The sequence below is a fragment of the Molothrus ater genome, chromosome 1 (genome assembly GCF_012460135.2).
Source record: "Molothrus ater isolate BHLD 08-10-18 breed brown headed cowbird chromosome 1, BPBGC_Mater_1.1, whole genome shotgun sequence".
Taxonomy (NCBI): domain Eukaryota; kingdom Metazoa; phylum Chordata; class Aves; order Passeriformes; family Icteridae; genus Molothrus; species Molothrus ater.
The window spans coordinates 44,718,830-44,743,123 of NC_050478.2; the positions used below are offsets into that span (position 1 = coordinate 44,718,830).

At 45.1% G+C, this 24,294-nt stretch overlaps 2 protein-coding genes across 3 annotated transcripts; both read right to left on the minus strand.

Annotated features, from left to right (window-relative positions):
• On the minus strand, positions 1 to 11,735 carry LOC118701847 (CX3C chemokine receptor 1-like). Of its 2 annotated transcripts, XM_036406777.2 has the most exons (4): positions 11,634 to 11,735; positions 10,304 to 10,375; positions 6,457 to 6,544; positions 1 to 1,619 (listed from the first exon to the last, which is right to left on the minus strand). In XM_036406777.2, the coding sequence occupies exon 4, from the start codon at positions 1,603 to 1,605 to the stop codon at positions 544 to 546; it is 1,062 nt and encodes a 353-aa protein (XP_036262670.1). In that variant the 5' UTR covers positions 1,606 to 1,619; positions 6,457 to 6,544; positions 10,304 to 10,375; positions 11,634 to 11,735; the 3' UTR covers positions 1 to 543. The 2 variants fall into 2 exon arrangements, with proteins under 2 accessions (XP_036262670.1, XP_054371984.1); XM_054516009.1 differs by lacking the exon at positions 6,457 to 6,544.
• Positions 11,736 to 21,610: 9,875 nt separating this feature from the next.
• On the minus strand, positions 21,611 to 23,637 carry LOC118684084 (C-C chemokine receptor type 8-like). The gene is made up of 2 exons (XM_036378780.1): positions 23,584 to 23,637; positions 21,611 to 22,690 (listed from the first exon to the last, which is right to left on the minus strand). Exons 1-2 carry the CDS (start codon positions 23,635 to 23,637, stop codon positions 21,611 to 21,613), a joined length of 1,134 nt encoding a protein of 377 aa, XP_036234673.1.
• Positions 23,638 to 24,294: the final 657 nt, after the last annotated feature.

The window sequence follows — 24,294 nt, forward strand, 5'->3', positions numbered from 1 at the left end:
TTAAACAGTGCGATTTTATTACAAATGAAAACACAGTTAAAATATTTGTTGCAATCAATAACTACAAAATCACTTACTTATGGATATATAGCATCAAAAATACACCCCTTTACTATCAAAAATATTCCCCTCTCCTAAAACTTAGTCACCATTCATTAAAGAGATTTCTCTTCCCTTATAAAAAATGAGTTTAGGTCTATTACATGAGTATCACATGCAGATACACTGACACACGCACACGTTCCAGTGGTGGAACTGTTCAAAAGGTTCCCTACCCTCTTCCTTTTCTAGGCACAGAGCACTCCTTTTGTTTCTACTTTCCCTCTTCCTTGCTCTTGATTCCATTCCATGTCCAACACTGACATATTGTATTGCTTTTGTTTTAAAAATCTTTGCTGTTTTAGAATATTTAATGGTTAACTAGAGGCATGTCAGTAATTCAGGGCAGCCTTTAAGGCTCTTCATATGGGTAAATGGAACCCTTCAGTGGCTGCTATACCTGCAGAAGACGCGTATTGATACATTTCTCCTTCTGAGACCCTTTTAGACGAAGACAGAGCCATCCTGGTCACTGGTGTTCTGGGTTACGTTGCTGTTCACCACACTTTCTGCATAACTAACTGAATGAGAGACCTGGTAGTGACTGCAGGGCCCACAGAAACACAGGAATGGACAGTACTTCAAGCAGACATGATAAAGGTATTTCCTGAATTTTTCCCCAGCAAATGCATAGATAAAAGGATTGAGACAACAGTGACTGAATGCAATGGTTTCAGCCAGGTGCATTGCGTAGTCCAATGACTTAATTTGGCTGCAATCTGTGAATAACTCATAGTGCTTTAAAGTATCTAGAAAAATCAGTACATTGTAGGGGGACCAAAACAGAAAAAAAACCACCACCACAACCAATATCAGTTTTATGGCTCGGGCTTTTTTCTGATTTTTGCAGGACAGAAGAGTTTTGATGATCCCACAGTAGCAATAGAATATGATACAGACTGGGATGAGAAAGCCAATGGTGTTCAGCTCCGTATTGCAGAACACTGGCCAGATGTTCTCCAGCTTCTCTGGGAAGACAGCAATGCAGTAATTTTCTATGAGCTGGGTGAACACAAATTGTGGCACCGACACTAGAACTGCTATTGCCCACACTCCACAGCTTACAAGAAAGCCATGTCTTACTGTTCTGGATCTCAGAGAATAAGTTGCCCGGACAATGGCTAAGTACCTGTCAATGCTGATAACAGTGATAAAGAACATTCCCCCAAAGAAACCAATGTAATACAGTGAGGAAACAGCTGTACATGCAACAGTCCCAATGGTCCATCCACGGACCGTGCTGGACGCCCAGAACGGGAGGGAGATCACAAAGAGAAGGTCAGAGATAGCCAAGTTCAGGAGATAGATGTCAGTGATGCTTTTTTTATTGCCTTTCACAATGGCAAAAACCACCATTAGATTCCCTGTGAGGCCAAGAGCAAACACGATTATGTAAAATAGTGGCAGAAATATTTTCCCAAACTCTTGGATGTCGGTTTTATTGCAGGAGAAAGCATCTTCATCGTAAACGTATTCAGTTGTTGCTTGTGAGTATGCTTCTGTCATGCTGAATTTGCTAGCTAGAGGCAAAATGGAAAAAGTAAAGAAAATAACATTAGAGCAATCTTATATGTGCTGTGGTAAATACTGAAAGACTGCATCAAGCATACTTTGAGATTTTGTCACTATTTATTTTAGTGAGGGTTGTATTACTGTGGAGCTGATGGTAGTTATGTTATGACAAAAGTCCAGACTCTGCTGTTACATGTACTTCACTGAAAATTAACTCTTTAGAATAAGAAAAAAATTAATGACATTTTCAAGGGCTGTCACATAAGCCCCTACTTATTGAAGTGCAGCAGGAGCAGCAGCAAGGTGAGAGCTGGCTGAGCTGTGCATGTGGTGCATGGCAGCACCACGAGCAAGGCAGGTGCTCTGCTGGTCTGTGGGCAGTGCTTGGCAGGAAACAATAGTTCACAAGTAGATGTTGAGCAGACTCGGTGCCTGTCAACACCCCAACAGCCCCATCTTCCCCTCTCACCAGCCCTGGACTGGAAGGGTACAAGGGACCCAGTTTGGCCAGGCCTGAGCTGATGCTTGCTGGTAAGGGAGGAGCAAGTCTGCCCTGGGACATTGCTGGCAGCAAGCCTATCTTTGATGAGGCTTTTCTAAAAATCATCCTATGATCAAAAAAAGAGAAAATATATTGACCCTTTTCCTCAAGTAACAAAGCATCTCATGACTGCTCCTGCTCTGGCTGTGAGGCTGGAGCCAGGAATTCACCTCGGCTGAGTCCAAAGAGACTATGGGGTGCAGGTGTGTGACCTCTAGGCTCAGTGGTCTGCACACCCAAAAACTCAGAGCACCTGTCATTTCATCTGCTGTCCTTTAGGATGTGGTGTTCAAGTCCCTGCAAAGATTTCTGTTTGCAAGGAATCAAAAATCCTATAGGAGTGCAGATGTTGCTGTATTTGGTCTGCTCCCTGGTTGGGAAAAGAGCTTGAAAGTATCCATTACTTGGTCTCACTGTAGGAGATGAAAGACAGTGAGTGTGATGCATGGTCCAGAAGCCAGCCTGTTAAAGCTGAGACCGAAAGAAAAGGCCAGTGATAACCAAACTGCAACTAACAACTACCCCTTGGCCACATCCTCTTACAGGAACCCCCTGCTGCCTGTACCGAAGGGACTCAGTACAGTGACCACAGACTGCCTATGTTTACAATCTCCTGTTAGTGGGAGATATAATCATACAGTCAACAAACAGCAGGGCATCCAATGCAGGTCAGGCCAAATCTGCTTTAAGACAAGACAGATTGCTTTCCAGACTGCTGACCACACTGATGAAACCTCTTTTCCTGAATATAAGGTGAGCATGGACACACTGCTCAGTAGTAGGTGCTGATGGTGTATAGCTACTCTGACTCCTGACACTTATAGCTAAGCGATTGGAATCCACATTTCACCAACAGCTTTATAACTTCTGTTTCAAATAAGCCATTCAAAATTAAACATGAAATAAAGATGTCCTCAGGTGTGAGATACTTTTCTATGACATGGTGGTAACTACAACAATCTTCCCCATGAGTAGCTACTATGACCATACTGACATTTTCCCCTAATGCCTCATTGCCAGAGCATCGTTTATGGTATTGGCTGTGAAGTTCTGGCCTCTTATTTTGTAGCAATATCTTAAAGAGTGTATTTTTTGTCTAATGCAGGCTCTCAATTTAAAAACATTTTTAACCTGAATGTTCAAATTCTAATGATTACTGCCTACAGACTCGAAACACATCTTTGTGGTTGCACACAGGAAAAGTGGGCTAGAAAAGGCTGTCTCAGCACTGGTAGCGCTGGGGCATGGGCACAGTATGGGGAAAGCTGTTTGCAGCAGGCAGGCACACCCCTGGGCAGAGTGGCTCTCGCAGTATCTATCCACTTGAACTGGTAGCTGAGTCTGCCTTCAGAGTCTGTCCAGCCCCTGCCTGTCAGCCCAGGGATAACAGTGGCTTCAATTCTCCAGCCTCTGGAGAGGAGATATCTGGCACCAGCAGAGTTAAAGGGATACAAGCTGGAAAAGCTTAGGTGCTGAGGCAGAAGCTGACAGCAATTGCAAACAAGATACTTATTTTCTACTGGTGACATAAATAAAGAGTTGCCATCTCTTTATCTGCCCTGTTGAGTGATACAGATATGAGCAGGAGACATCACATATAATCTCAATAACCCATCATTTTCTGCCATGCCATCCTGATTTCTTTCTTTCTGAGATTAAATGTATGCAGAAAAAGCAGCAGGGTACCAAGTCTCCTGTGCTGAATATGTGTCATCACTCTGTCAGCCCCCCCAGCTTCTTTGCCACTGAGCTGTTACTGCACCCATCTGTGCACCCAGAGCCTACACCTTTCTCTGTGGGCTCATGTGCTCCACAGCTGGTCCTGCACTCATGCAGCAGTAGCTGAGGGCTGCAGAAGGGACTGACTGGGGCAGGAGCACATGGCCTATGAGAAAGGTTTGGTTAGCCTCAACAAGAAATATCTCAAGAGGGATTTAGGGAGAAGGTGTAAAGGTGAAGCAGACAACTTTCCTCAGGGGAATAAATAGCAATAGCCATGGGAAATCATTACTTTATGTATTGAAAATAAATGTTTGCCATGATGGTGGTCAAACACCAAGACAGGGCTCCAGAGAGGTTGTGGGATCTAATCCCTGGAAGTACTTGAAACTCAGCTGGCCGTGCTCTGTGCATGGGTTTGGACAAGAGACCTCCAGAAGTCCTGTCCTATCCCTGTGACTCTGTGGCAATGCCAGACAGAGATCATGCTGTTTCTGCAAACTGCTCCAGCTTCTTCTCTGCCAAGTCAGCTCCTGTTTCAGACATGTCATTCCTGATATGACAACCAGAAGTCTCATCAGACAAAGAGGAAAAAACTGATCAAAGCTTGCTTGTATCCCCTTAACACCTTTGCTAATTATGCTGTCATTCAGAGAGGGCTGTTTGGTGGTGTTTGCCTTGACTGTCTGTGCTGTATGAAATCCTGCTCTGGAGAGAGGAAATGCACATTGCTTTACTCTCCTCTCTAAGAATCTCGAGCTATGCTGGTTTTTAACATGCTTGCTCCCTTGATTCATATTGAGAAAGGCAGCTTGTCTGAAGAGTTTCCATATGTGTCTGTAGAATTCATTGTGCTCTGCTGGACAGAGGATATCACACATATAAGGAAATGCAGCTCCCACCAGGGGCTAGCCCTCAGGTCTGGCAGAGTTCTGCACAAACTTCTGAACTGGACATTGCCTGGATAGAGAGGTATGGGAATGGCCACCTTCTTCACTGGAGAACATTTACACAGATGTACAGGAGAAACTCCTGGCCTTAGTGAAGTAAACAGAAACATTGCTTGTGCTGGGATACTTCCTGAAATACCTTTTCAGTCAAGTAATCTCCTTTAACTTACTGATGAGGATCATTTATTTCTACAGTAGTAGATTATTTCCTTTACCCTTGGATGGGTGCTTGTGGGGTCTGTGGTACCTACAGCAAAGGGAAATGTAAGACTGTGTATTGCATGTCCAGGGGCAAGCAAGGACTGCACTTACTAAAATGACATAGGGGTTTGAATCTTCTGGCAGTCTGTGGCTTATTCATCTCTGTCTCCTGGATTTCATTTATCAGCAGTCACTCATATCCTTCCAGCACCACTCATGCTACACAGGCAATGCCACCAGCACTGCTTGAATATTTAGCTCCTCTGATACCACTTTGCTCAGTTTCAACTGATGATACTCTGTAGATGGGCTGCAAATTTCAAAGGGCTCCCAAAACCCAGCCCATAGCAGATAGGGATAATATGTTGAAATGATATTGCACCTTAAAGAGAGAAACTTAGATCTGACCATTCTCCATCCTTTCCTGTCACATATTCTCTGTCAGCCTCCCAAAGTCCACTGCAGCACATGCTGCAGGTTTCTCATCATCACCTTCAACACAATTTTCTCTTTTATGCTTACAATAAATGTTCACTTAAGGGACAGAGTGAACTGAAGATGTAGAGGACACAGGAGGACTGCAAGGCTTTGAGGTTTCTCCATCAGATATTTTCCCTTGCTGACTACAGGAAATAGTAGATTCGCTTCTGCTTCTCATGGAACTGCTCAACCACTTTTCTCTCTCTCCGGATTTCCCCATCAATTTTACACCCCACTCTTCACAAACACTTCTGCTCCTAATCATGTTTATAGCTGCCTCAAAGACCATAGTCCGCAAGACCAGGACCACTGTTTCTCAACCCAACCACCATGTGCACCCCATGAAATACAGAGGGAAGTGAAATTGTGAGAGGTCTGCAAACTCCTCTGCAGAACAGAAGTTGCATTTCAATCTTCAAGCTACACTGGCATCAGGCTGGGTGACATAAGAGCAAATCCTGTTTATATGTCTAGATATCAGATATATCAGATTCTTTCCAGGTATCATCCCTGGCACTTCAGTCAAGTGCCATGTTACAGGCTTTACTGCCAAAAAGAGGGAGATCACAAGCAGTCTGCCTCCCTCTCATGCTGCTCCTACCACCAAATTAAAAGAAGTGAAAACAATGACCAAATCCAGACCTCTGCTAGAGGGTCACACTTCAGATTTGCACAATATGCTAATAAAAGTATTTCAGCCTTAGAAAGATTTTCATACCTTAATCAGCATTTCTGAGTGATTACATGCTTTTCTCATGCTAGAAAAAACATGTTTTCAATGCACCCTGAATAACCTGATGAATCAGCTGGCCCTGGGAAGCTGTAGGCTTTGTGAGAAACCCTGTGAAACCCTACAGGTGTGTGTATATCCCTTTTTCACCCTTAGGTCTGAGCTGCCATCACCGCACACAAAAATAAATGCTCTTGCTTTTATGCATTTGCAACTACACCCACCTCCTTCTTACCAGTTGTGATTCTCAGCAAGAACACAGGGATGACCTCAGGCACCTCCAAAAGAAATGCTGAAGTTATGGTGGCACTTCTAACACACACAAAAAAAGAGATTGAAGTAAATAACCAGAAGTAGGTGAGAACTAGGAGGAGATAGCACTCTGGGTAAAACTTAACCAGCCTGGCAAGCAGCTACCACAGAATCATTAGACTACCACAGACACCTCTACCCATTTAGATAACACACCACCCCAAACTTAGGCGTTAAGATTAATATATTAACCAGAGATGGGGCCTGGTTGCTAGTCCTACGCCCTGCTAGTTCCTGTAATTTACTTAGTTTATTTTTCAGATCAGAGTGGTTCCATTCACAGGCAATGGCCTGTGGAGCTGGTTGGGACCATGTTAGATAGCCAGGGTCAAAAGCAAGCCCATCCCACCAAATGCAGTTACTTTAAATCTTAAATTTCAGTCTTTCATTCATTCCTGAAGTGGGGAGATGTTTCCCTATTCTACCTCTACATGCAGACCTTTGAAAGTGGAAAGCAAGGTGAGACGGCTGATCTAACCTAACCTTTAACTCAGGCAAAATAAATTTAAACTGTAAAGGGGCAGAGTGCAGCTAAGGCCAATCTGTGTGGCTTTATAGAAGAGGATTTTTAGTTTGGGCATCTGATGGGTTTGCAAGGCTGAAAAAGGGAGCTGTGTGGGTGAGCTGGAGCTCTGACTTGCACTGCATGCTTATTTGGTAATACATGTCTCCAGCCCAAAGAAAGACCAACAAAGCATTGCAATGGGATTTGGACCAGATCTCAAAAGACAGACATCCATGGAGGAAGCCTTGCTGAACTGGGAATATTGCATGTAAAATGTCTGTGGAAATGACAAGTTGAAAGCCAAAAACTCTTTGGTGTTTTCATCATTGTTCTGAAAGCACATCGGCAATGAGAGCTGGCAGGGGCACGTGATAGAAGGGTTACAGGAGAGTGATTCAGACAATCTGAATAATCTGGGGATTCCTGGATGACTCACATTGGCCCTAATGGAGCCAAATGTAACCAAAATGACATGCTTGGGAGTTAAACAACATGGGTCATGTCTCAACGGAGGAGGAATATCTGAAAGGAAACTAGACTGCAAGAAAAGCTGATGCAACCCTCAGGTGTTAAAAGAGCTTCCAGATGGGAAGTAACAAAAGAGTGATGACTTTACCATAGCAGAGCTTGATACAGGGGATGCAGGCATAAATTGGTAACACCTGATTTCACTTCTGTTTGTGTTAATAATCTTGCTAATTATTTGAGTGGGATTAGATTAAATATCCTTTACAGTGATGCAGGAAAATTCAAACCAGAAACATGCAAGACAGGAATAAGATGAGCATTTTTATTTCTGAAAGGCTAATGACTGAAACAGACTTCAGGTAGGAAAAGGACATTTTTTGCCTGTCTGAGGGTCTTCAATTTGAGAGAAGGTATCAGTCTGAGAAATGGGTTTAGGCCAGACATAGTGGAGAAACTCAGTGGGAGGGTGCCAGATTAAATCCTACAGCCCTTGATAGGCAGGGAGGCAGATCAGGTTGGGGAACAATTCTCTGAACAATTATTACTCTCTTCTGGTAATAAATGACTGGAAAAGCTAAACCCTTTGAGCTCCGCCCAGCACCAGCTAGCTCAAATCCTGGGGAGTGAGCCCTGGAAGGAAGCAGGGCCCTGTGAAAACCATGGAGCAGCTGCTGGTGTTGGGTTAGCAGTGAGGCTATCATGATGGCTGTAGAAAGAAAGCAGCACAGTTTGGAGAGGTTATTATCAAATAACCACCCTGTTGAAACTGGTAGGTGGGTGTATTTTCCCACCTAACCAGCTCTTTTTTCATTCCTCCCTCGCTTCTGAGTGTGGAGTAATGCCACATGCTTGCTGTCCCTCAGTTCTTCCTTGATGACTTTAAGGTGAGGAAATTTCTTTCTTTGGTGTTTCTTCTTTCTTTTGTCATTTTCTCCCAGATCAACTGGACTATTTCTATGGCCCATCAGAATTCTGCTAACTTAATAATTGCTTTTCAATTTGGGTAATTTAATTTATAGAGGCTTCCCCCAGTAATTTGAGGATAAGTTTTTTAAAAGCAAGTAGTTCTCTGGGATGCTTTGTTATTGAATTTTGCAATTTAAGGTGAAGTTGAAGGTGCAGAAATGTGATGCTGAGGTTTTCAAAGAATTAGGCCACTTACAGTGGCATAAGTGAATAACTCAGAAATAGAAGGCAATAAAACCACTGCCGATAAGAACATGACTGAATATTGCAAAGGTCTTGGATCCCCTTACAACAGTATTTAGGTCAAAGATATTTTAAAAATGCCAGTTCCCTGATCCAATTCTACAGTTTTTACACCAATATCACAAACTAAATTAGAAGCAGACACCACTAGCTGAAAATGAGAAGCATGTAAACATACAAACTTAAACCAATGGTTTTTGGTGGAAAAATGTATTTGGAAAGATCAGACTTTGATCATGGATGGCAGGAGGAGATAATGCAGAGTCCAAAATCCCTAGGGTCTCTCTCACCTTTGCCTAGGGCATTACAGTTTTGGAAAGTGCTTTCTCAATGATGCTCCATGCATACCTGGAGGTAACAGCAAGTAATCAGAGCACAAGATTTATATTAGCCCATCACACCAAAATTAGGTGTATTCATGATTTATAAAGAAAACCCAAAAACGTGGACTTGCTGCTGGATGTCTCTGCCAATGTCAAGGGCTACATCACCTGTCTTTCAGAGCAACAACAGAGGTATTATTTTGAACAAGATCTTGCCCTTGCTCCCTCTGTGCACTGACCAGGCTGGTGGCCTCACTCAGGCTGTTTGTGCTGCCACCACAGCAAAGCAGGCACAGGAGACTGAACCCAGATGTCCTGGGCACATCCTGCCCCCAGAAACATCCCCCCACTCGCTGTTTTTTTTCCCCACCAGGCAGACAGGCTGAGAGCCAGTTGGAAGGGACAGCTTTACCACAGCAGCGTGTGGTTTGCTGGGGCCAAGTTAAGTCCTGATAAACCCCTGGCAGCTTACCACTGTGGTTGCTGGTGTATTTATAGAAGGAGTCAAAGCTTTCAGTGGTTTCAACTCAGCTCTGGGAAGACAAAGCCCCTCTGAGTCTGACAGGGTGGGCATGCAGGAGCCTTGGTGCCTGCACACTTAATGGAGCAGGGAATAGTTTCATGTCTCAGGGCATGACCAAGTCTCTTGAGCACGTGAAGCTGTTTCAGAAATGACTCCATGCACTTAGGAAAGATGACCTGACAGCATGACTCAGACTCCCATGTCTCCCCTGCATGTTAAAATTGAGGTTCAAAAATCACTGAAATGGTTCTGAAATTTGCATCCATGTCTCTCAGGGTGGTCTTTATCCTATGACCAGAAGCAAGGGACCTCTGCAGAGCTTCTGCAGCTTGAGATGGTTTCCTGGCAGTGCCCTGCTGCCAGGGATCAGCCAGGGGATAGGAAATTAGGTAAATAGTGAATATTGTTGTAGAGCAGTGTTTATTTTGGTCCTCACAGAGGCTGGGGTGCACTTCAACTCAGCTACTGGGGAAGCAGTGGCAGAGCTGAGGGAGCAGCTGCCCTCCCCAAGAGCTGCCCCCAGGGAACTGGGTGTTTGGGGCTGTCATCTGACAATGGTGACTGGATGGTGATTGCCAGGAGCAGGATTTTCTTGGAAAACTTATTTCACAGTCATTTCATCTAGCCTGTAAGTTCCCCTAATTGCCCTTTCTGCTTGCACAGTTGCTCAGGCACTCTGTATCTATTTTTTCAAATGTATAGCTGACCTTTTTGCCAGTGTTTTCTCTTACCTGCTCTTCCTCAGTATTTCTTTTTCCCAGGATTTCTCTTCTGAAGAAGCATTCAAATTTCTTTTGTATTTTCTGTTGAAAGGACAGAAAAGCAAAAACAGGTGATTATTTGTAGCTATGAGCACGGTTTGTAATTGTTTATGGTTACTGTTGGTTCTGTCCTCTCACTGCCTTTATTGTGGCATCTATTTGCTTCCTGCCCCCACCCCTTTTTGTGCTTAATAATTTCAAATTGCCTCAGCATCCCTGAGAAAGCAGAGAAGGCTCTTCAGCAGTTGGAGATCTTTTAAATCATCTTCTCCATCATTTCAGAGAGCAGAGCACATTAAACCTTCTTGATTATGTATGACTGAGATTTATGTTCTGGAGCTGCCAGCTCCTTCCTGTGAATATCAAGTTTTCTGTGGGATTTAGTCTCAATTTATTATGCCTTGTCTTTTGTCAAATTTTAGCCTTTTTTTCTCCCTTTTGGACTTTTTCTGTACTGCTCAAACCCTTTAGATTCATTGCAGTTGCCTTCTTTTATCCTGTCATCCAGTTCCCTGCCTCTGGCTGCACTGCCTGCACACAGGGCTTGCCCCAGCAGACCAGATTTTGGAAACCACTGCTGTGGATCTGTACTTGTATCACACAAGTACTCAGTGGGTTGCCACCACTGTGGCATTACTCAAATGTGTCACCCAAACCGGCAGACATCTCCATGTAACATCTTTCCTGTGGAAAGCTGAGTCACAGGAAAATCAAGTAGGTTATACAGAAAGGTAAGAGCTTTCAAATGTCTTTAATTTCCATTGCTCTCTTGCTGGTCTGTCTGTATCAGATGCTTTCTATTGACTCTACCAGATTTTCTGCTTTGGGCTCTCTTTCAGTATCAGTGATGTTTTGGACGTTGGTTCACTGACTAAAACTAGAAGCAAGCAATGCTGGTGAGTTCTGCAATCCCTGCAGACATCAAAGAAAAATCTTCTAATGAAGTAGAAGGGCTGTATCTTCTTGCTCTGTCCTTCTAGGTTAATGTTGCACACTAATCATGTATCAGCATTTACTAACCTTGAGGATTTCTATCCAGGGTGAATATTCCTTGTACCACAAGATGCCGCAAATAATTAGTGACTGAGTAAAATTTATCTGCCCTGGTTCACTTCGTTAACAGAAGTGCTTCCCTTTTTACTTTCACAGGTTGTAAACAGTACCCACATCATCTTTACCCAAATTAAATATCATTTAGGTTCCAAGCACTAAGCAGTGAAGAATTTCCTTAAGTTCCTGACCCACCATTTTGTCTCATTTTGTTCTGTCAAATTATAGGGGAAATATAATTGTCTCTTACCTTAATTCATAGCTGCATTGAAAACCAATGTTTTCTTCAAGATGAGCGTGTTTGGATTTAAACGTATGTTTCCTCTTCTCTAATGCTCGTGCCTACGTGAACATGTTGGCTTCCTGGGCTGAGCTTCGGGGCTGAGCTGAGAAAGCACTGATGTGCTGTGCTGGGGTCCTGCTGGCTTCTTGTGAAATCATTAAGTAGGATGCAGCCACTCAGAGGGACAGAAGTGCTTACAGGGGACAGGATCTGCACAGAGACAGAAATGCCTGAGGTGCCGTGACAGCATGTGAAAACTGTCACCCCCTTAGTTTACCCCATTCTATGCAGAACGAGACATTTTTCACTCAGACACAGAACAGTGTGTAGAAATACAAGTATGGTACAATATCAGAGTCCTTGAGCTGTGGGGATGTAGGATGCAGCACAGAGAAGTACAGGTATGGGATGGTAGAAGATGGGGCACAGGCTGGCACTGGGAAGCCTTACAGCTCTACACAAATCACTGATGGTCAGGCAAAAAAATGCAGATCTGGAGATGGCAAAACTGGGTTTAGTGGTAACAGAGAGAACAAAATTAGTATCTAACTTCCATAAGGGGCACTGCCTATGGTAGGTTGTGTATAGACCAGTGAAGAGAGAAGAAGGTATAGAAGAATGTTGGAAAACATAGAAAAATAATCCAAAACAGATCCAGGAAAAAAAAAGAAGGAAAATCAGGGTTAACATTGCACTCATCCCAGGGAAGGACTGGAGGTGTTCACAGCTCTCTCTGACACCTCACTTCACCACAACCACAAGCCTTAGGACCCAAAGGGGCAGGGATAAGGGTGAGCATAACACCGGGAAAATAGATAGAAACTATGTGTGTGCAAAAAATTGAAGCTGCAATAATGTTCTTGTTCTTCTGCAACCAGCAGATTTAAACTGATAACAATTGGAGCCTTGAGAATGCCATTGCACTCACACTAAATTCTTGGCTCTACCTACGATATATTGTGCCCCTTCTTTGCCTGTAAACAAGATTTTAAGCTTATTCTCTCTCTGCAGCCCAGTGGAGTCAGAGGGTTTAAAATATTGGGATGTTCAAAAATCAAGGACCCTTCTTGGCCCCTGACCTGAGGACCCTGCTCAGGGTTGCACGAGTGCATGCATGTGCTGCACAAGTGCAGCACAATTGGGATGCTGTGAAGCACATTGCCAGGCACCCCTGGACACAGAAAAGCAGCTCCTCTGGGGTGGAACAGGGCAGGAGGCTGTGCAGTGGGTGTGTTATGAGAAACAGACACTGCATCCAGTTGGCTGCTGTACCAATACCAAGGCCCTCCAGGACACAAGGAATTCAGTCCTGGAAACACCCCCAGGTGTTTTCCAGGTACTGCCCCTGCCTCAAAAGTCAAGGGAGATTAAAATGCCTTCTCCCAAAAGGCAGAGTTGTGTTGTCTTCAGGCAGGCTGACCTTGGTGGGATTTTGTGGATGGAGAGTATCTTCCATGTTGCCGGAGCTGTTGCTTGTGGATTGATTAGCAAGTTACCAGGCTTCATGTAAGTTCAGTTCTGGTATTTCTGCCACATTTTGTGGGTTTTTACTGTATTATGCTTTATCTAGCAAATGTTACATCCCCAACAGCTACATAGCAATGTAACTAAGGTCAAACCATGGGCCTCCAACATCAGCCAAATTATGCAAGTGATGTCAGCCAGGTGAGCCAGGACAAGCATGTGTGGAAATAATCAGGGAGCTAACTCCTGGATAGGTGTTAGCCAGGGACAGCAAAGATACACTGCTGGAAAAGAAAGTTTAAAGGGTAGGGAATTATAAAGGACCAGAGCAGTGAATTTTCAAAACTCACCTTTTTCTCTGACAAGTGCCAGCAGACCACTTTAAAAACAGATGTAAAGCACTCTGCACTGTTTTCAGGACAACATCAAAAGGCTGGTTTCTCCCCACATCCTGAAAGTAGGAGCTATGACTACACAAATTATGAACCCAAATTTAACTTTCTGAAAGATGATTTCCATCTGAAAGATGAGTACCATCTGGTAGATGGTACTAAGGAAATGTTCTCATTGTGTGAGAATCATGAGATTCAGAAAGTTGAATGAAGGTTTCCTCAATGCCAGTGATAGTCTGATTCCAGCAGAGCAGCACTGCCCTGTCTGTAGTTGTGCTGTTCTTTAGAGGACATCCAAATCTAAATTTGTCTCCCATGTCCTCATGGGATGATGAAGGGCTGTGTCCCTCCATTCCCCACCTCCCTCAGCCTTGTAAAGAAGGCACAGATAGACCAGTAGGAGCTTCCCCACTGGGGACCTGCTCATGCCAAACTGGTTTGCTGCTGAGCTGTAAAACGTGGGCAGAACCCAGAGAGACACAGCCACCCTCACCTTGGTGGGCACCTGTTGTGGTGTTGGGTCCCCAGGACAAGGTGAGAGATGAGGAATTGACTTCATGTTCTCAGAAGGGTGATTTATTATTTTATTATATTATAAGAAATTATATAATAAAACTGTACTAAATAAAGAGAAAGGATACATCAGAAGGCTAGACAAGAATGAATAATAAAGACCCATGACTGACTAGAGAGTCCAACAGAGCTGGACTGGGATTGGTCATTAAGTAAAAAAAAAAAATTCACATGTTGGGTAAACAATTCTCCAAATCACATTCAGGAGCAGCAAAACATGGAGAAGCTGAGGCTTCTCATTTTCACAGGAGAAGTAATCCTGGTGAAGGGATTTTTCAGAAAATATCATGGTGACAGGCACCCACTCCTGGGTCACCAATACTCTGCACAGTACCTCTGGTGTAGCTCTTTGCAGGCAAAACCCAAAAAGAAGGAGGGTCAGGACTTCCCATATGTAACAGCAGGAGAGGTTGTCCCCAGGCATTGCTTACCTGCAGGTAGAAAGAACCTCCTAACAATAGGGTTTTCCTGAAGGTGGTCATCAACCTCTTCCTCCTGTGCTGCCCAGAATTTAACTGGAACCAAGCACAGAGCAGGCTATTACCCTCAAAAGGAAATGAAGTTTACCAAATTTTACCCACACAGGTTTTATCTGGAGACTTCAATTAAAGAGAAACCAAGTCAAGCTGACTCACAGAGATCCTCAGCAGTGTCCCTGGGAGACACAAAAGGCATTCTGCTGTATCCTGCTATGAGTGATAAACCCAGTTAAGAGTGCTACTCATTATTATGGTGTGCACTTGTAGTGCAGCATAAAGAGATGTGAAACCAATACTAACTGAAAGGCAACTGCCACATCAACCATATATCTGCTCTCCATCTTTAGCCTCTGTTCACTCATATTGAGGACAGCTCAGAAATAAAAAATTCTGAGGAAGCTGCTGAAAAGATTTTCATTCAGGTCCATACACAATAGAGAAAAACATCTTTTGTTTCTCCAAGCTAAAACAAAAAAGACATTGCATCCCTTGTAACCAGAGAGACTTTTCCTGGGAAGGGCTAGGTACAGTGTGCTGCTTTCCCAGCTGGGAGGCCCACAATGATTTTACAGGAAGAAATCAAGAGTAAAGGAGGCATGTGCAGGGACACTGTGGATAAAGAGGGGCAAACACCCTGTTCTTTTTATTCCACCTTCCTCTGAGTGCCTTCCAAATTTGAAAACTCATTTCTCTCAATATCTGGGGAGACCAGAGGTACTTCAACACCACTGGCATCTCCCCCTGCTCTATGGCCAGGCTGCCAGGTCAGCTTGGGGAGGCAGGGTTTTGCACAGTATCACTGGCAAGTTCAAGATTTGTGGACTAAAGCACTCAGTTGAGAAATGTCTAGTCTGAAGGATCAAAATGCTGCTCTCCCCAGCACACTCTGCTTTTGCTGCCATGGAGGAAAGCCTGATGGTGGTGATTTTTATGAAAAGAGGCTCTCTTGGTTCTCAAGAGTTTCACTGGAGTCCCCTCTGCAGGCCAGTGGGGAACAGTAGTGGCCTGGGGGTACTGCACCATCCTCCCAGGATGGGACCCCTGAGTCTCACAGGAGTTCTGGGATGCAGAACGGCTCTGCGTGGCACAGCAGTATGACACACACCATAGCCATGGCTGCACTGACTCCTGCTGGACATTTTTTCTCTTATAATTTCTCCAAAACTCTCATCTTTTCGTCAGCTGGGTAGAGGCACTTCTGGAACTGCACCCCTGCCACATCGGCGTCCTGTTCCTCCCATGCTGTCCTGCAGCACAGCCCACCCAGCAGCTTTTAGTGCAGATGTGAGCACCAGCTGCTCACACACAGACACACCCAAAAATCACAGAAATCATTCCTGTGCCTCACTTTTGAGACAAAACCCAGCAGATAGAGCCTCATCCCTTCATGTCATTGTTCTGAAGACATTCAAGAAGACAACTGAGCTCCAACTGAGCTCTGGTGGGAGCAACGGGTGGGAGCTGCATTTATTCTACATTAAAAAGGTGGGGATGCAGAAGTTACCCAGAGTGAGGAAGAGAGAAATCATGTCTAGGGATGAAAATGTTTCATCCTGAGGGCTGCTGAAGGGAAGAGTGACAGAAAGCTGAATGTTTGCACAGTTTCTACAAGCAGAAGGAGTGTGGCTCAAACAGATATCAAAAATTAAGAGAAACATTTGTTCCCACATTAGAAATGTCACAGAAGGGATAGTGGCATTGAAACAGTTTAGTGCTTAGGCTCACTCATGTCTTGGTGACCCCATTGTGATCCTGAGCTCCAGCTATCACACAGATATGGTGCTGTCCTGCCCTGGAGAGGTGGCAGGGGCTCAGCCAGGTCTCCTGCAGGTGTCCTCCTCCCCTGGGATAGGTGGTGTGCCTGTGAGTTGCTCAGAACCACCTGTTCCAGGGTGTACCCGAGTTACACTGATCACTCACAGTGCGTTGTGAGGCTGCCCTGCTTGTGAGGTCAGCTCCAACAGTAACAGCAAGGCCCAAGAAAGATGAGAAGAAGCCTTTGGCTGGGCAACCACATCCCTTCCCTCCCAGGCTCATCCAGGGAGGAGGAATGGCTGCAGAGCCACACTCCAACAGCAAGCTGCTGTTCAAGATGCTGAATAAAGAAATGCCTTTCCTCCCTCCTTCCCTCCCCCCCCTCCCCTCTCTCTCCCTTGTGCTGCTTATGAGGGCTGAAGCTGTTGGGTACACTTGCACCAGCACCACCCTCTCTCTGCAGGGCTGCAGCTGAGCACACTTCAGGGAGGGTGGTGCTGGGGACACCGAGATGTGCAGAGATGGTGGTGCAAGATGTGCATGGGTACAGAGACAGATGCAGACATAGGGAGAGAGGAGATTGGAAATGCTGTCTGCCTTGCAGTGAGCATGGACAAAGACCCAAGAAAATCACGCAGCATTGCTCTTTGCTCTCAGCCCAGTTGAACACCTGAGCATTAGGGAACAAGACCTGTTTCCTCTACCCCTTGTTGTATAGGAAAGGCAGCTGGTTTGCAAACATTTCTTGCTACACTGATCTCTTTACCTTGCTGCAGGCTGCAGTCAAGGTTGGTGCTGACTCAAACACCAAGGGCAATCAATACTTTTGCAATGTCCTGGCAGTCTTTGTTAGGCCAGAGCTCTGTCCTTCCTTCCTTCCTTCTGTCCATCCTCACATTCTGCACGCACATTCACACCTTCTCTGAACTCAGGCATGTGGAGGATCACAGAGACTGCACATCCTCCAAGGGTGCCAGGTGAAGAAAGGGATGAATGTCTTGGCAATGCAGACCTGCATGCACATTCATTAATGTTAGTGGGAAATCTGCCTGGATATCGGAGCATGGGGAGGAAAAGCTGTTTGCTGGGGTGACACAGCTGGCACTGCTGTTTGCTTGGTGGTACCTTTCTCTTGCATAGAGTTCATTCAATGTGGTAAGTCTGACCCAGCTGCTGACGCCAGCATTACACTGGCTGCACTGGCTGCTGGAAAGCACAGCAGAGCTGCAGGGACACCCAGAGGCCCGGAGAGCTATGTAGGGGTCAGAATGAGGCCCCAGCAGACACACACGTCAGCAGAGGCTGTAGGAACCTAAATCAGTGCTATTCTGAGGTGGGGATTCTGTGACCTGTTTCCGTACATTTTGGCATTTCAGCCAAGTCAGCAGAAACACAGATTTACCTAGAGCAGAAGCACACTGCTCACAAGTCGTGCGTCAAAACTGACGCACTACAGTGGCAGCTTTGCTTTGCCCAGTATTACTTGCTGCCTTTTAAGGGACATTAAGGTATGTTAACCAAATATAAATATCAGCCCACACATTACAGTTAAACCTGATATATTCAGACTGAAGTTATAATTACCTTTCAACTTCCCAAACTATTTTTATATCTGGACAGAATTGCTAAAGTCATGGGTTTTTTTCTTCTTCTGTCATGAGGCACCTTTCTGGACCCTCTTTTGGCACAGTCAGCAATTTCCATGCTGCTTCATAATTGGTACACATATAGTTGTATATATAAAAAGTGTTTTCAAGAGGCTGAAAATAAAACAGAATTCTCCTGGATATGATACAATTAACTTGGGGAGTCAGGCTTGGGCAGTTTCATGTATGCTAATGTAGAGACCCATCCCTGCACAGGAGCATTCTTCAGCTAAGAGAAGAGTGGGACACAAACACCCTTCATTAACCTTTCTTTTTCCCCTCCTTACAGTTTTGCCTGGTTCTGACCTCCAGCTGTAGCTGGATGTTACCACAGCAGAAAGAGGCAGAGTTGTGCTGCTGGCTGGCAGGGCTCCTCCAGACAGCACCAAGTCAGTCTCATCCTCATCCCCAGACTGCGTCCACTGGCCTGAAGAAGTGACCTGAAGGCCAGAGATTCTGCCAAGGATTTAATAAGTTTGTCTCCATATTGCCTTGGGAAGGAGGCTTCAGCATAATGCCAGAAAAAGCTGGATATGGACTAGTTTCTTACTCCAGGACATTTTACAGTTTTGGGACAACAGACTATGATTATCTGTGCTAAAGTGGCAGTCCTGCAGCTCAGAGCTGAGATGAGGAACAATGTGCTAGGTCCCACTTGACACTATTTTCTGAGGGATCTAGAAACATCATAAGCTGGCATGTCCTCCCTCACACATCCCACTTTTTGCTGCTGTAGTTGAACAGCATGGTCCTTAAACATGCCCAAACAACTGCTGCACATGTTTGCAGTGTGGGAAGTGATGAGCACCCCTGATGCCACTGCAGTGCTCCAGCCTGTCAAGGCCTTTCCATCCAGATGTTCAGAGAGCATCATGAGTGGCATCAGACAAAGTCTCCATCTTTCTAAGAGACCCTCTGTAGAAGGGACCATCTGGTGCAAGTAACACCAGTAAATCAAAAGAAAACAAGTATGTACTTTAGGTTTAAGCTTGAATGTGGGTAACAGTTACTCTGGTCTCTGTTTTAAAATGATGTGCTGAGGCCAAAACATGATTACATCTGACTGTTTCATGTGCCAACATCATTCTAAATCCTCTTTAACCTGCATTATCTCAGCAGAAAGAAAAAGCAAGATCAGGATATGAAGCTAAGCAGCAGATATGAGCAGGAGCCATACAACAGTTGTGGTGGAACAGCTGTGGTGGAGCAGCTGTGCTGGGTACTTTTTATGCAAGTAGGTGAACAGGCACCAGGACTGTGCAGGATGGTCTAGCTTCAGCTTCTTGTGATCCCTGCTCTTGGGAAAACCCTAAAATTTGGCATTTTTCTCAAGCTGTCAGCTTGCACGCAGATACAGGAAGATGTCTTCTGCTCTCAATGCTCTCACAGGCACTGGGAGGGCAGCAGACTGCGCCAGGCTCTTCCCTTCAGAAAGCAGAGGAGCTCTGTGACCCACAAGAGTGCTTCTGGCCACCCAGAGCAACACAGGGCAGCTCCTGCCAGCAAAGCACTCTCCGGATGTGGGTATCACCTTCTCCCTTTGCACAGGAAGGCAGCAGTACCAGAATAAAGCAGTTGGGCAGAGAGGAGAAGTTGAGGTCAGGTCCAACTCAGAGCTCCTGGTATTGCTGATAAAACCAAAGCCAGCTGCCTCTGGCAGAAAAACCCTTTAAGCTGCAGAAAGCATCTCCTGCTTCCTTGCTAGAAGGTGTTGTGGCAACAACAGGGCAGGATATCCTCCAGTGAGAGCTCAAAAAGTGAAAGACTTTTCAAAGAAGGCTCTGCATGTTTAGGCTACCCTCATGCCACTGGGTTACAGCCCTTGTGGGGAAGCCCTGGATCACAGCCTCCCTCCAACAGCTACATAACAGCAATCAATGAAACCTCTGAGCAGAGGAAGATATCCCACAGCAGACTTGCTCATAACCAGAGAAAGGCCATCATCATCTTGCCAGCTTGGGCAAATGGGTTCCAGCACATGTCCCAAAGCACTCACACAAGGGGTGCAGGGTGAGACTGCTGAGGCTGCAGAAATCATTCCCATCTCTTGTGCTTCAGCTGAGTGAATCGTGCTCTAGAGGGCTCATACTGTGAACCTGCAGGGGAGAGAGTTGGTGCCACCCTCTTGTCCACCACCCTTTGGCTTTGCCCTGAGTTTTTGTGAAACCCTTTTTAGAGAACCTGAGGGTTTGCATATCCAAAAAAAGCCTGGCAGGCAATAAGGCACCTGAAAGGTAGAGACTGTACTGCTGTGCCAGGCAGTGATCCTGCAGCTGGGACCAGGCAGCAGCTGAACTGAAGGGGGGGCAGAGAAGAGGCAGCTGGAAGGACTATCAGTTGTGTAGACTGTCCAGGACAGAATGAAATGCAGATGCTGACACAAATAACGATGAGACAGGTTCCTCAGATGTAAAGATAGTGCAATTATATTGCACACAGTATCTTTATTATGAAACTTAAAGTATGGTGCTATCTTGTAGGACAAATAGAAGAGAACAAAAAGCTTTAGAAAGCCATTGCATTTATCAAACAGTATTTGCACATATAAAAGTATATATATGGGTATATGGGTGTGTATTTGTGTATATATACACACATGGGCAAGTATAGATATGATGCATATGTACATAGCTCTCTATATACAGATACATATAGATATATCTGTACGAATGGGTAGCCATTCACATATATAAAATCAGTCATTCCAAGGTGGAACAGTAACTGGAATGTCAATCCCAGCTGCCTGCTCAAGAGCAGTGACCACACTGGCACACCAGTTACCAGTCCAAAAAGTTCAGAAATGCTCAGAAAGTCCCCTGACAGGGACATGTGACAGCTCACACCCACTATTTTTTCCACTCTTCAGCCTTTTTCCTGGTAACAATTTCTCCATCCATTCCTACAGCACTCATTCATTCCCGTAGGGGCTGTTGCTTGACATTCACAGCATCATTTCTGAACTACAGCTTCAAACCCTTCCAGCCAAGAAGCTGCAGGCCCTGGTAGCAGATGGGGAGTCAGGATGATACCTAGATATTAATTGATATTGATTTTACCAAAACATGGCCAGCATTTATTTCTTGGTTGCTTATCCAATTACTCACTCACTAAGCTCTTCTGGGGCTGGAAGCACTGTTCAGATCTGTCAACTGGGAACCAGACCCTGGCATGACACCTTAAGCTTGGGCCCCATTTCCCTCCAAAGAGCAGGTTCCCACTCCTGGAGCAAGTTCCATCCCTGCTCACAAAGCCAGCACACTCTGCTGAGACGAGGGAAGGAATGGCCAAGTGTCCAGGGTTTGGAAACATAAACAGTTCTTTTCAGTACTCAGTCTGAAGGGGGGATGGTGTGTTTCTAAGGTACCTCTCCATGTTGCTCTGGCAGTGTGGGAGTCTGCTGGTAATTTCATGAAGCAAGCAAGGCATGAGGTGCCAAGGGAAAGGGAGGATGATGCAAAAAAAAAAAATCTAAAAAGTGAGAACACCAAAATTAACCACAATAAAAGCAAAATCAAGCAGCTGCTTCTACTTTTCATGTCCTAAAAGGTTGCTCAAACAGTCCATGGCTGTGGATGCGCAGCTGAGGATTTCTCAATTTTAGGTCACCTGTCCAGGATGATAGTTTTGGACTTGTTCTACAAGACAGTGCCAACATAAGACAACTGTGAGGACTTTGTGTGCAGAGAGGAGTGCTTGTCCAGGCTGCGCCCACCGAAAGCCCCGTAGCCTTTGCAGTTTGACAGAAAACATGCAGATTTTTTCGAAATGTTACAGAGATGCTTCTTGAACTTCTCACCCACAAAAGCATAGATGACTGGGTTAAGGCAGCAGTGGACAAAGGAGAGTGCCTCAGTCAGCTCCATGGCTAGGTCTAGCCTTTGGCTTGTCTGGCAGTCATCGATGATGGACATGTTCCTCAGAGAGTCCAAAAACAGCACAATGTTGACAGGGGTCCAGGAGAGAAAGAACACAATGACAACAATAAAAACCAGTTTAATTGCTTTGTACTTGTTCTTGGTATGGCACTTCTGAAGGTTTTTCAAGATGCTGAGATAGGAGAAAATGAGGACAACAACAGGGATTAGCCACCCCAGGATGTTGACTAAAAAATTACTGAAAGTCTTCCAGCCATTGTTGCCATCAGGATAGTGAGGGAGGCACTTAATCTGGTTATTGTCATTCACTTCCTGGAAAAAAAGTAAGTCTGGCATTGATGCTAAAATGGCAACTGCCCAAATGACCAGACTGGTGATAAACCCAACGGCAGCTGTCCGAATCCCTTGGACATGGAGGGAGTGGACTATGGCCAAGTACCTGTCAACGCTCATGATGGTTATGAAGAAGACATTGCTGTAGAAACCAATGAAGTAAACTGAGCTGATGATTTTACACAGTGCATTTCCAAAAGTCCACTGGCTCACAATGGAGTACTGAACCAAGAAGGGCAGGGAGAATACCAAGAGGAGGTCAGAGACAGTCAGATTCAGCAGATAGACGTCAGTCATGGTCTTGATTTTCATGGAGACTGTCAGAATCCAAACAACCAAAGCATTTCCCACGAGGCCTGCCACAAACAGTATGGAGTACAGCACTGGAAATAAGGTAGATGCAAATGCTGGAATACCTTCAGGATGACAGATGATGTGTAGTTCTGAGTAGTAGAAGGCATATTCATAGGCTGCAGAGGAGTTAGGTGTTGGTGAGATGTAACTCATCTGTTCAAGGACAATGAAATTCATATGAGCTAAATCCCACATTAGCAGATATACCAGGCACGAGTCAGCTCACACCCAGCTGCATGAGGACAAAATAGATGTGCCACAGCTGCAGTATAAGATGTAAATGAGGAATGAACACGAGTGACTGGCCATCCCCCTGTAAGACCGAGGATGAATCCTGGGGCATCACAGGGGCAGAGGAGATCAAGGAAAACACAGCTGTGGTGGTAGAGATTACCAGCATCCTCCTGCTGGCATCATGTGGGGCCATGGCCCATGCCTGAGTCCACCTAGGGTACTGAGGCCAGAGACAGGGAGCATCCCCAAACCAGAAATGACATGGGCATGGCCAGGAGGCTGAGAGCCCCTGATATGGGTTTTGGGGTCCTATTTTATGTTTCCTTCTGAAAGGAGAAAGGGAGCATGGCCCAGGGAGAAACTGACATAGTAACACTCATCTCCTAAAAGCTTTGTTTCCAGTTAGCTGAGTGCCAGAAATGGGATGCACCAGCAGCAGTGGTATGTCCTCTTCCTGCTCACCAGCCCGTTGCAGCTTGCCCACTCCCCACAGGCAGCCACCACATCCCTGAGCAGGACTTGTGACAGCAAACAATTAAAGAAGATGGATAGCAGCATCCCTGTCGGGATGTCCTCCATAGGACACTCCTAGCACTATCTCTGCCCTCAAGGACAGTCTTCTTCCACAAGCACAGTGTCATCAGCTAAAGATATTTTCACCCTGCATTTTGTTTCTTTCCAGAGAATAACTATCACACTGATTTCTTCTGAATGCCCACTATCTCCACTGTGTCCCATAGGAAAAACTGAACCTCTAAAATGTGCTACTGGCCCTGGCTTGCAGGAGAGCAACCCAGCAGGGAGTGACTCACCAATATGTTCTCAGAGCCAATGCTGCCCAGCAGGTCTGTCAAATTTTGCTCCATAATCCAACACTGTGTCTGAAAGAGTGCAAAAAAACTGTCTTTATATCATGGATTTTTAAGAAGTAGGCATACCTTTGTGTATATAGGCTGGCAATATTTACCTTAGCTTATGCTGCAATGCCAAGTCACAGGTAAGGTCCTTGCTGTGGCAGTGCACAGTCCTAAAGTCGTTTTTCCTCTGTGTGACCTCTGTTATATTAAAGATGCATGAAACCCCAAGCCAGTGAGTTCAGCCTCTGCATTTAACACCTACAGAACGGAAATGTCAACTTTATCTTCTGTATGATCACAAAGTTTTCATTTTGAGCATTTACATTCTTCAGTGGAAGAAATCTGCAATTTCCTCCACGTCTTTGAAGTGCTCCTGTCTCCCACCTGCATGTCCTGCACCTGCTGTCCCTGCTCTGCAGTTCCAGTGTCTAGGAGAGAGTAAGTAGTGATGTCTCTGCCCTGTTCCTAGGACTTTTGATGAAGATGGCTGAGGGGGATGGCCCAATGCTGCCAATAGCCAGCAATGGCAAAGGGCCCCATGTTTGCTTTAACATTTCATTTTTCCTTGGAAGGCACATTCCACCCGTACCCACCCAAGCACAGATGGGAATACCTAAGGGAAATTATCATAGAATCATAGCTATTTAGGTTGGAAAAGGCACTTAA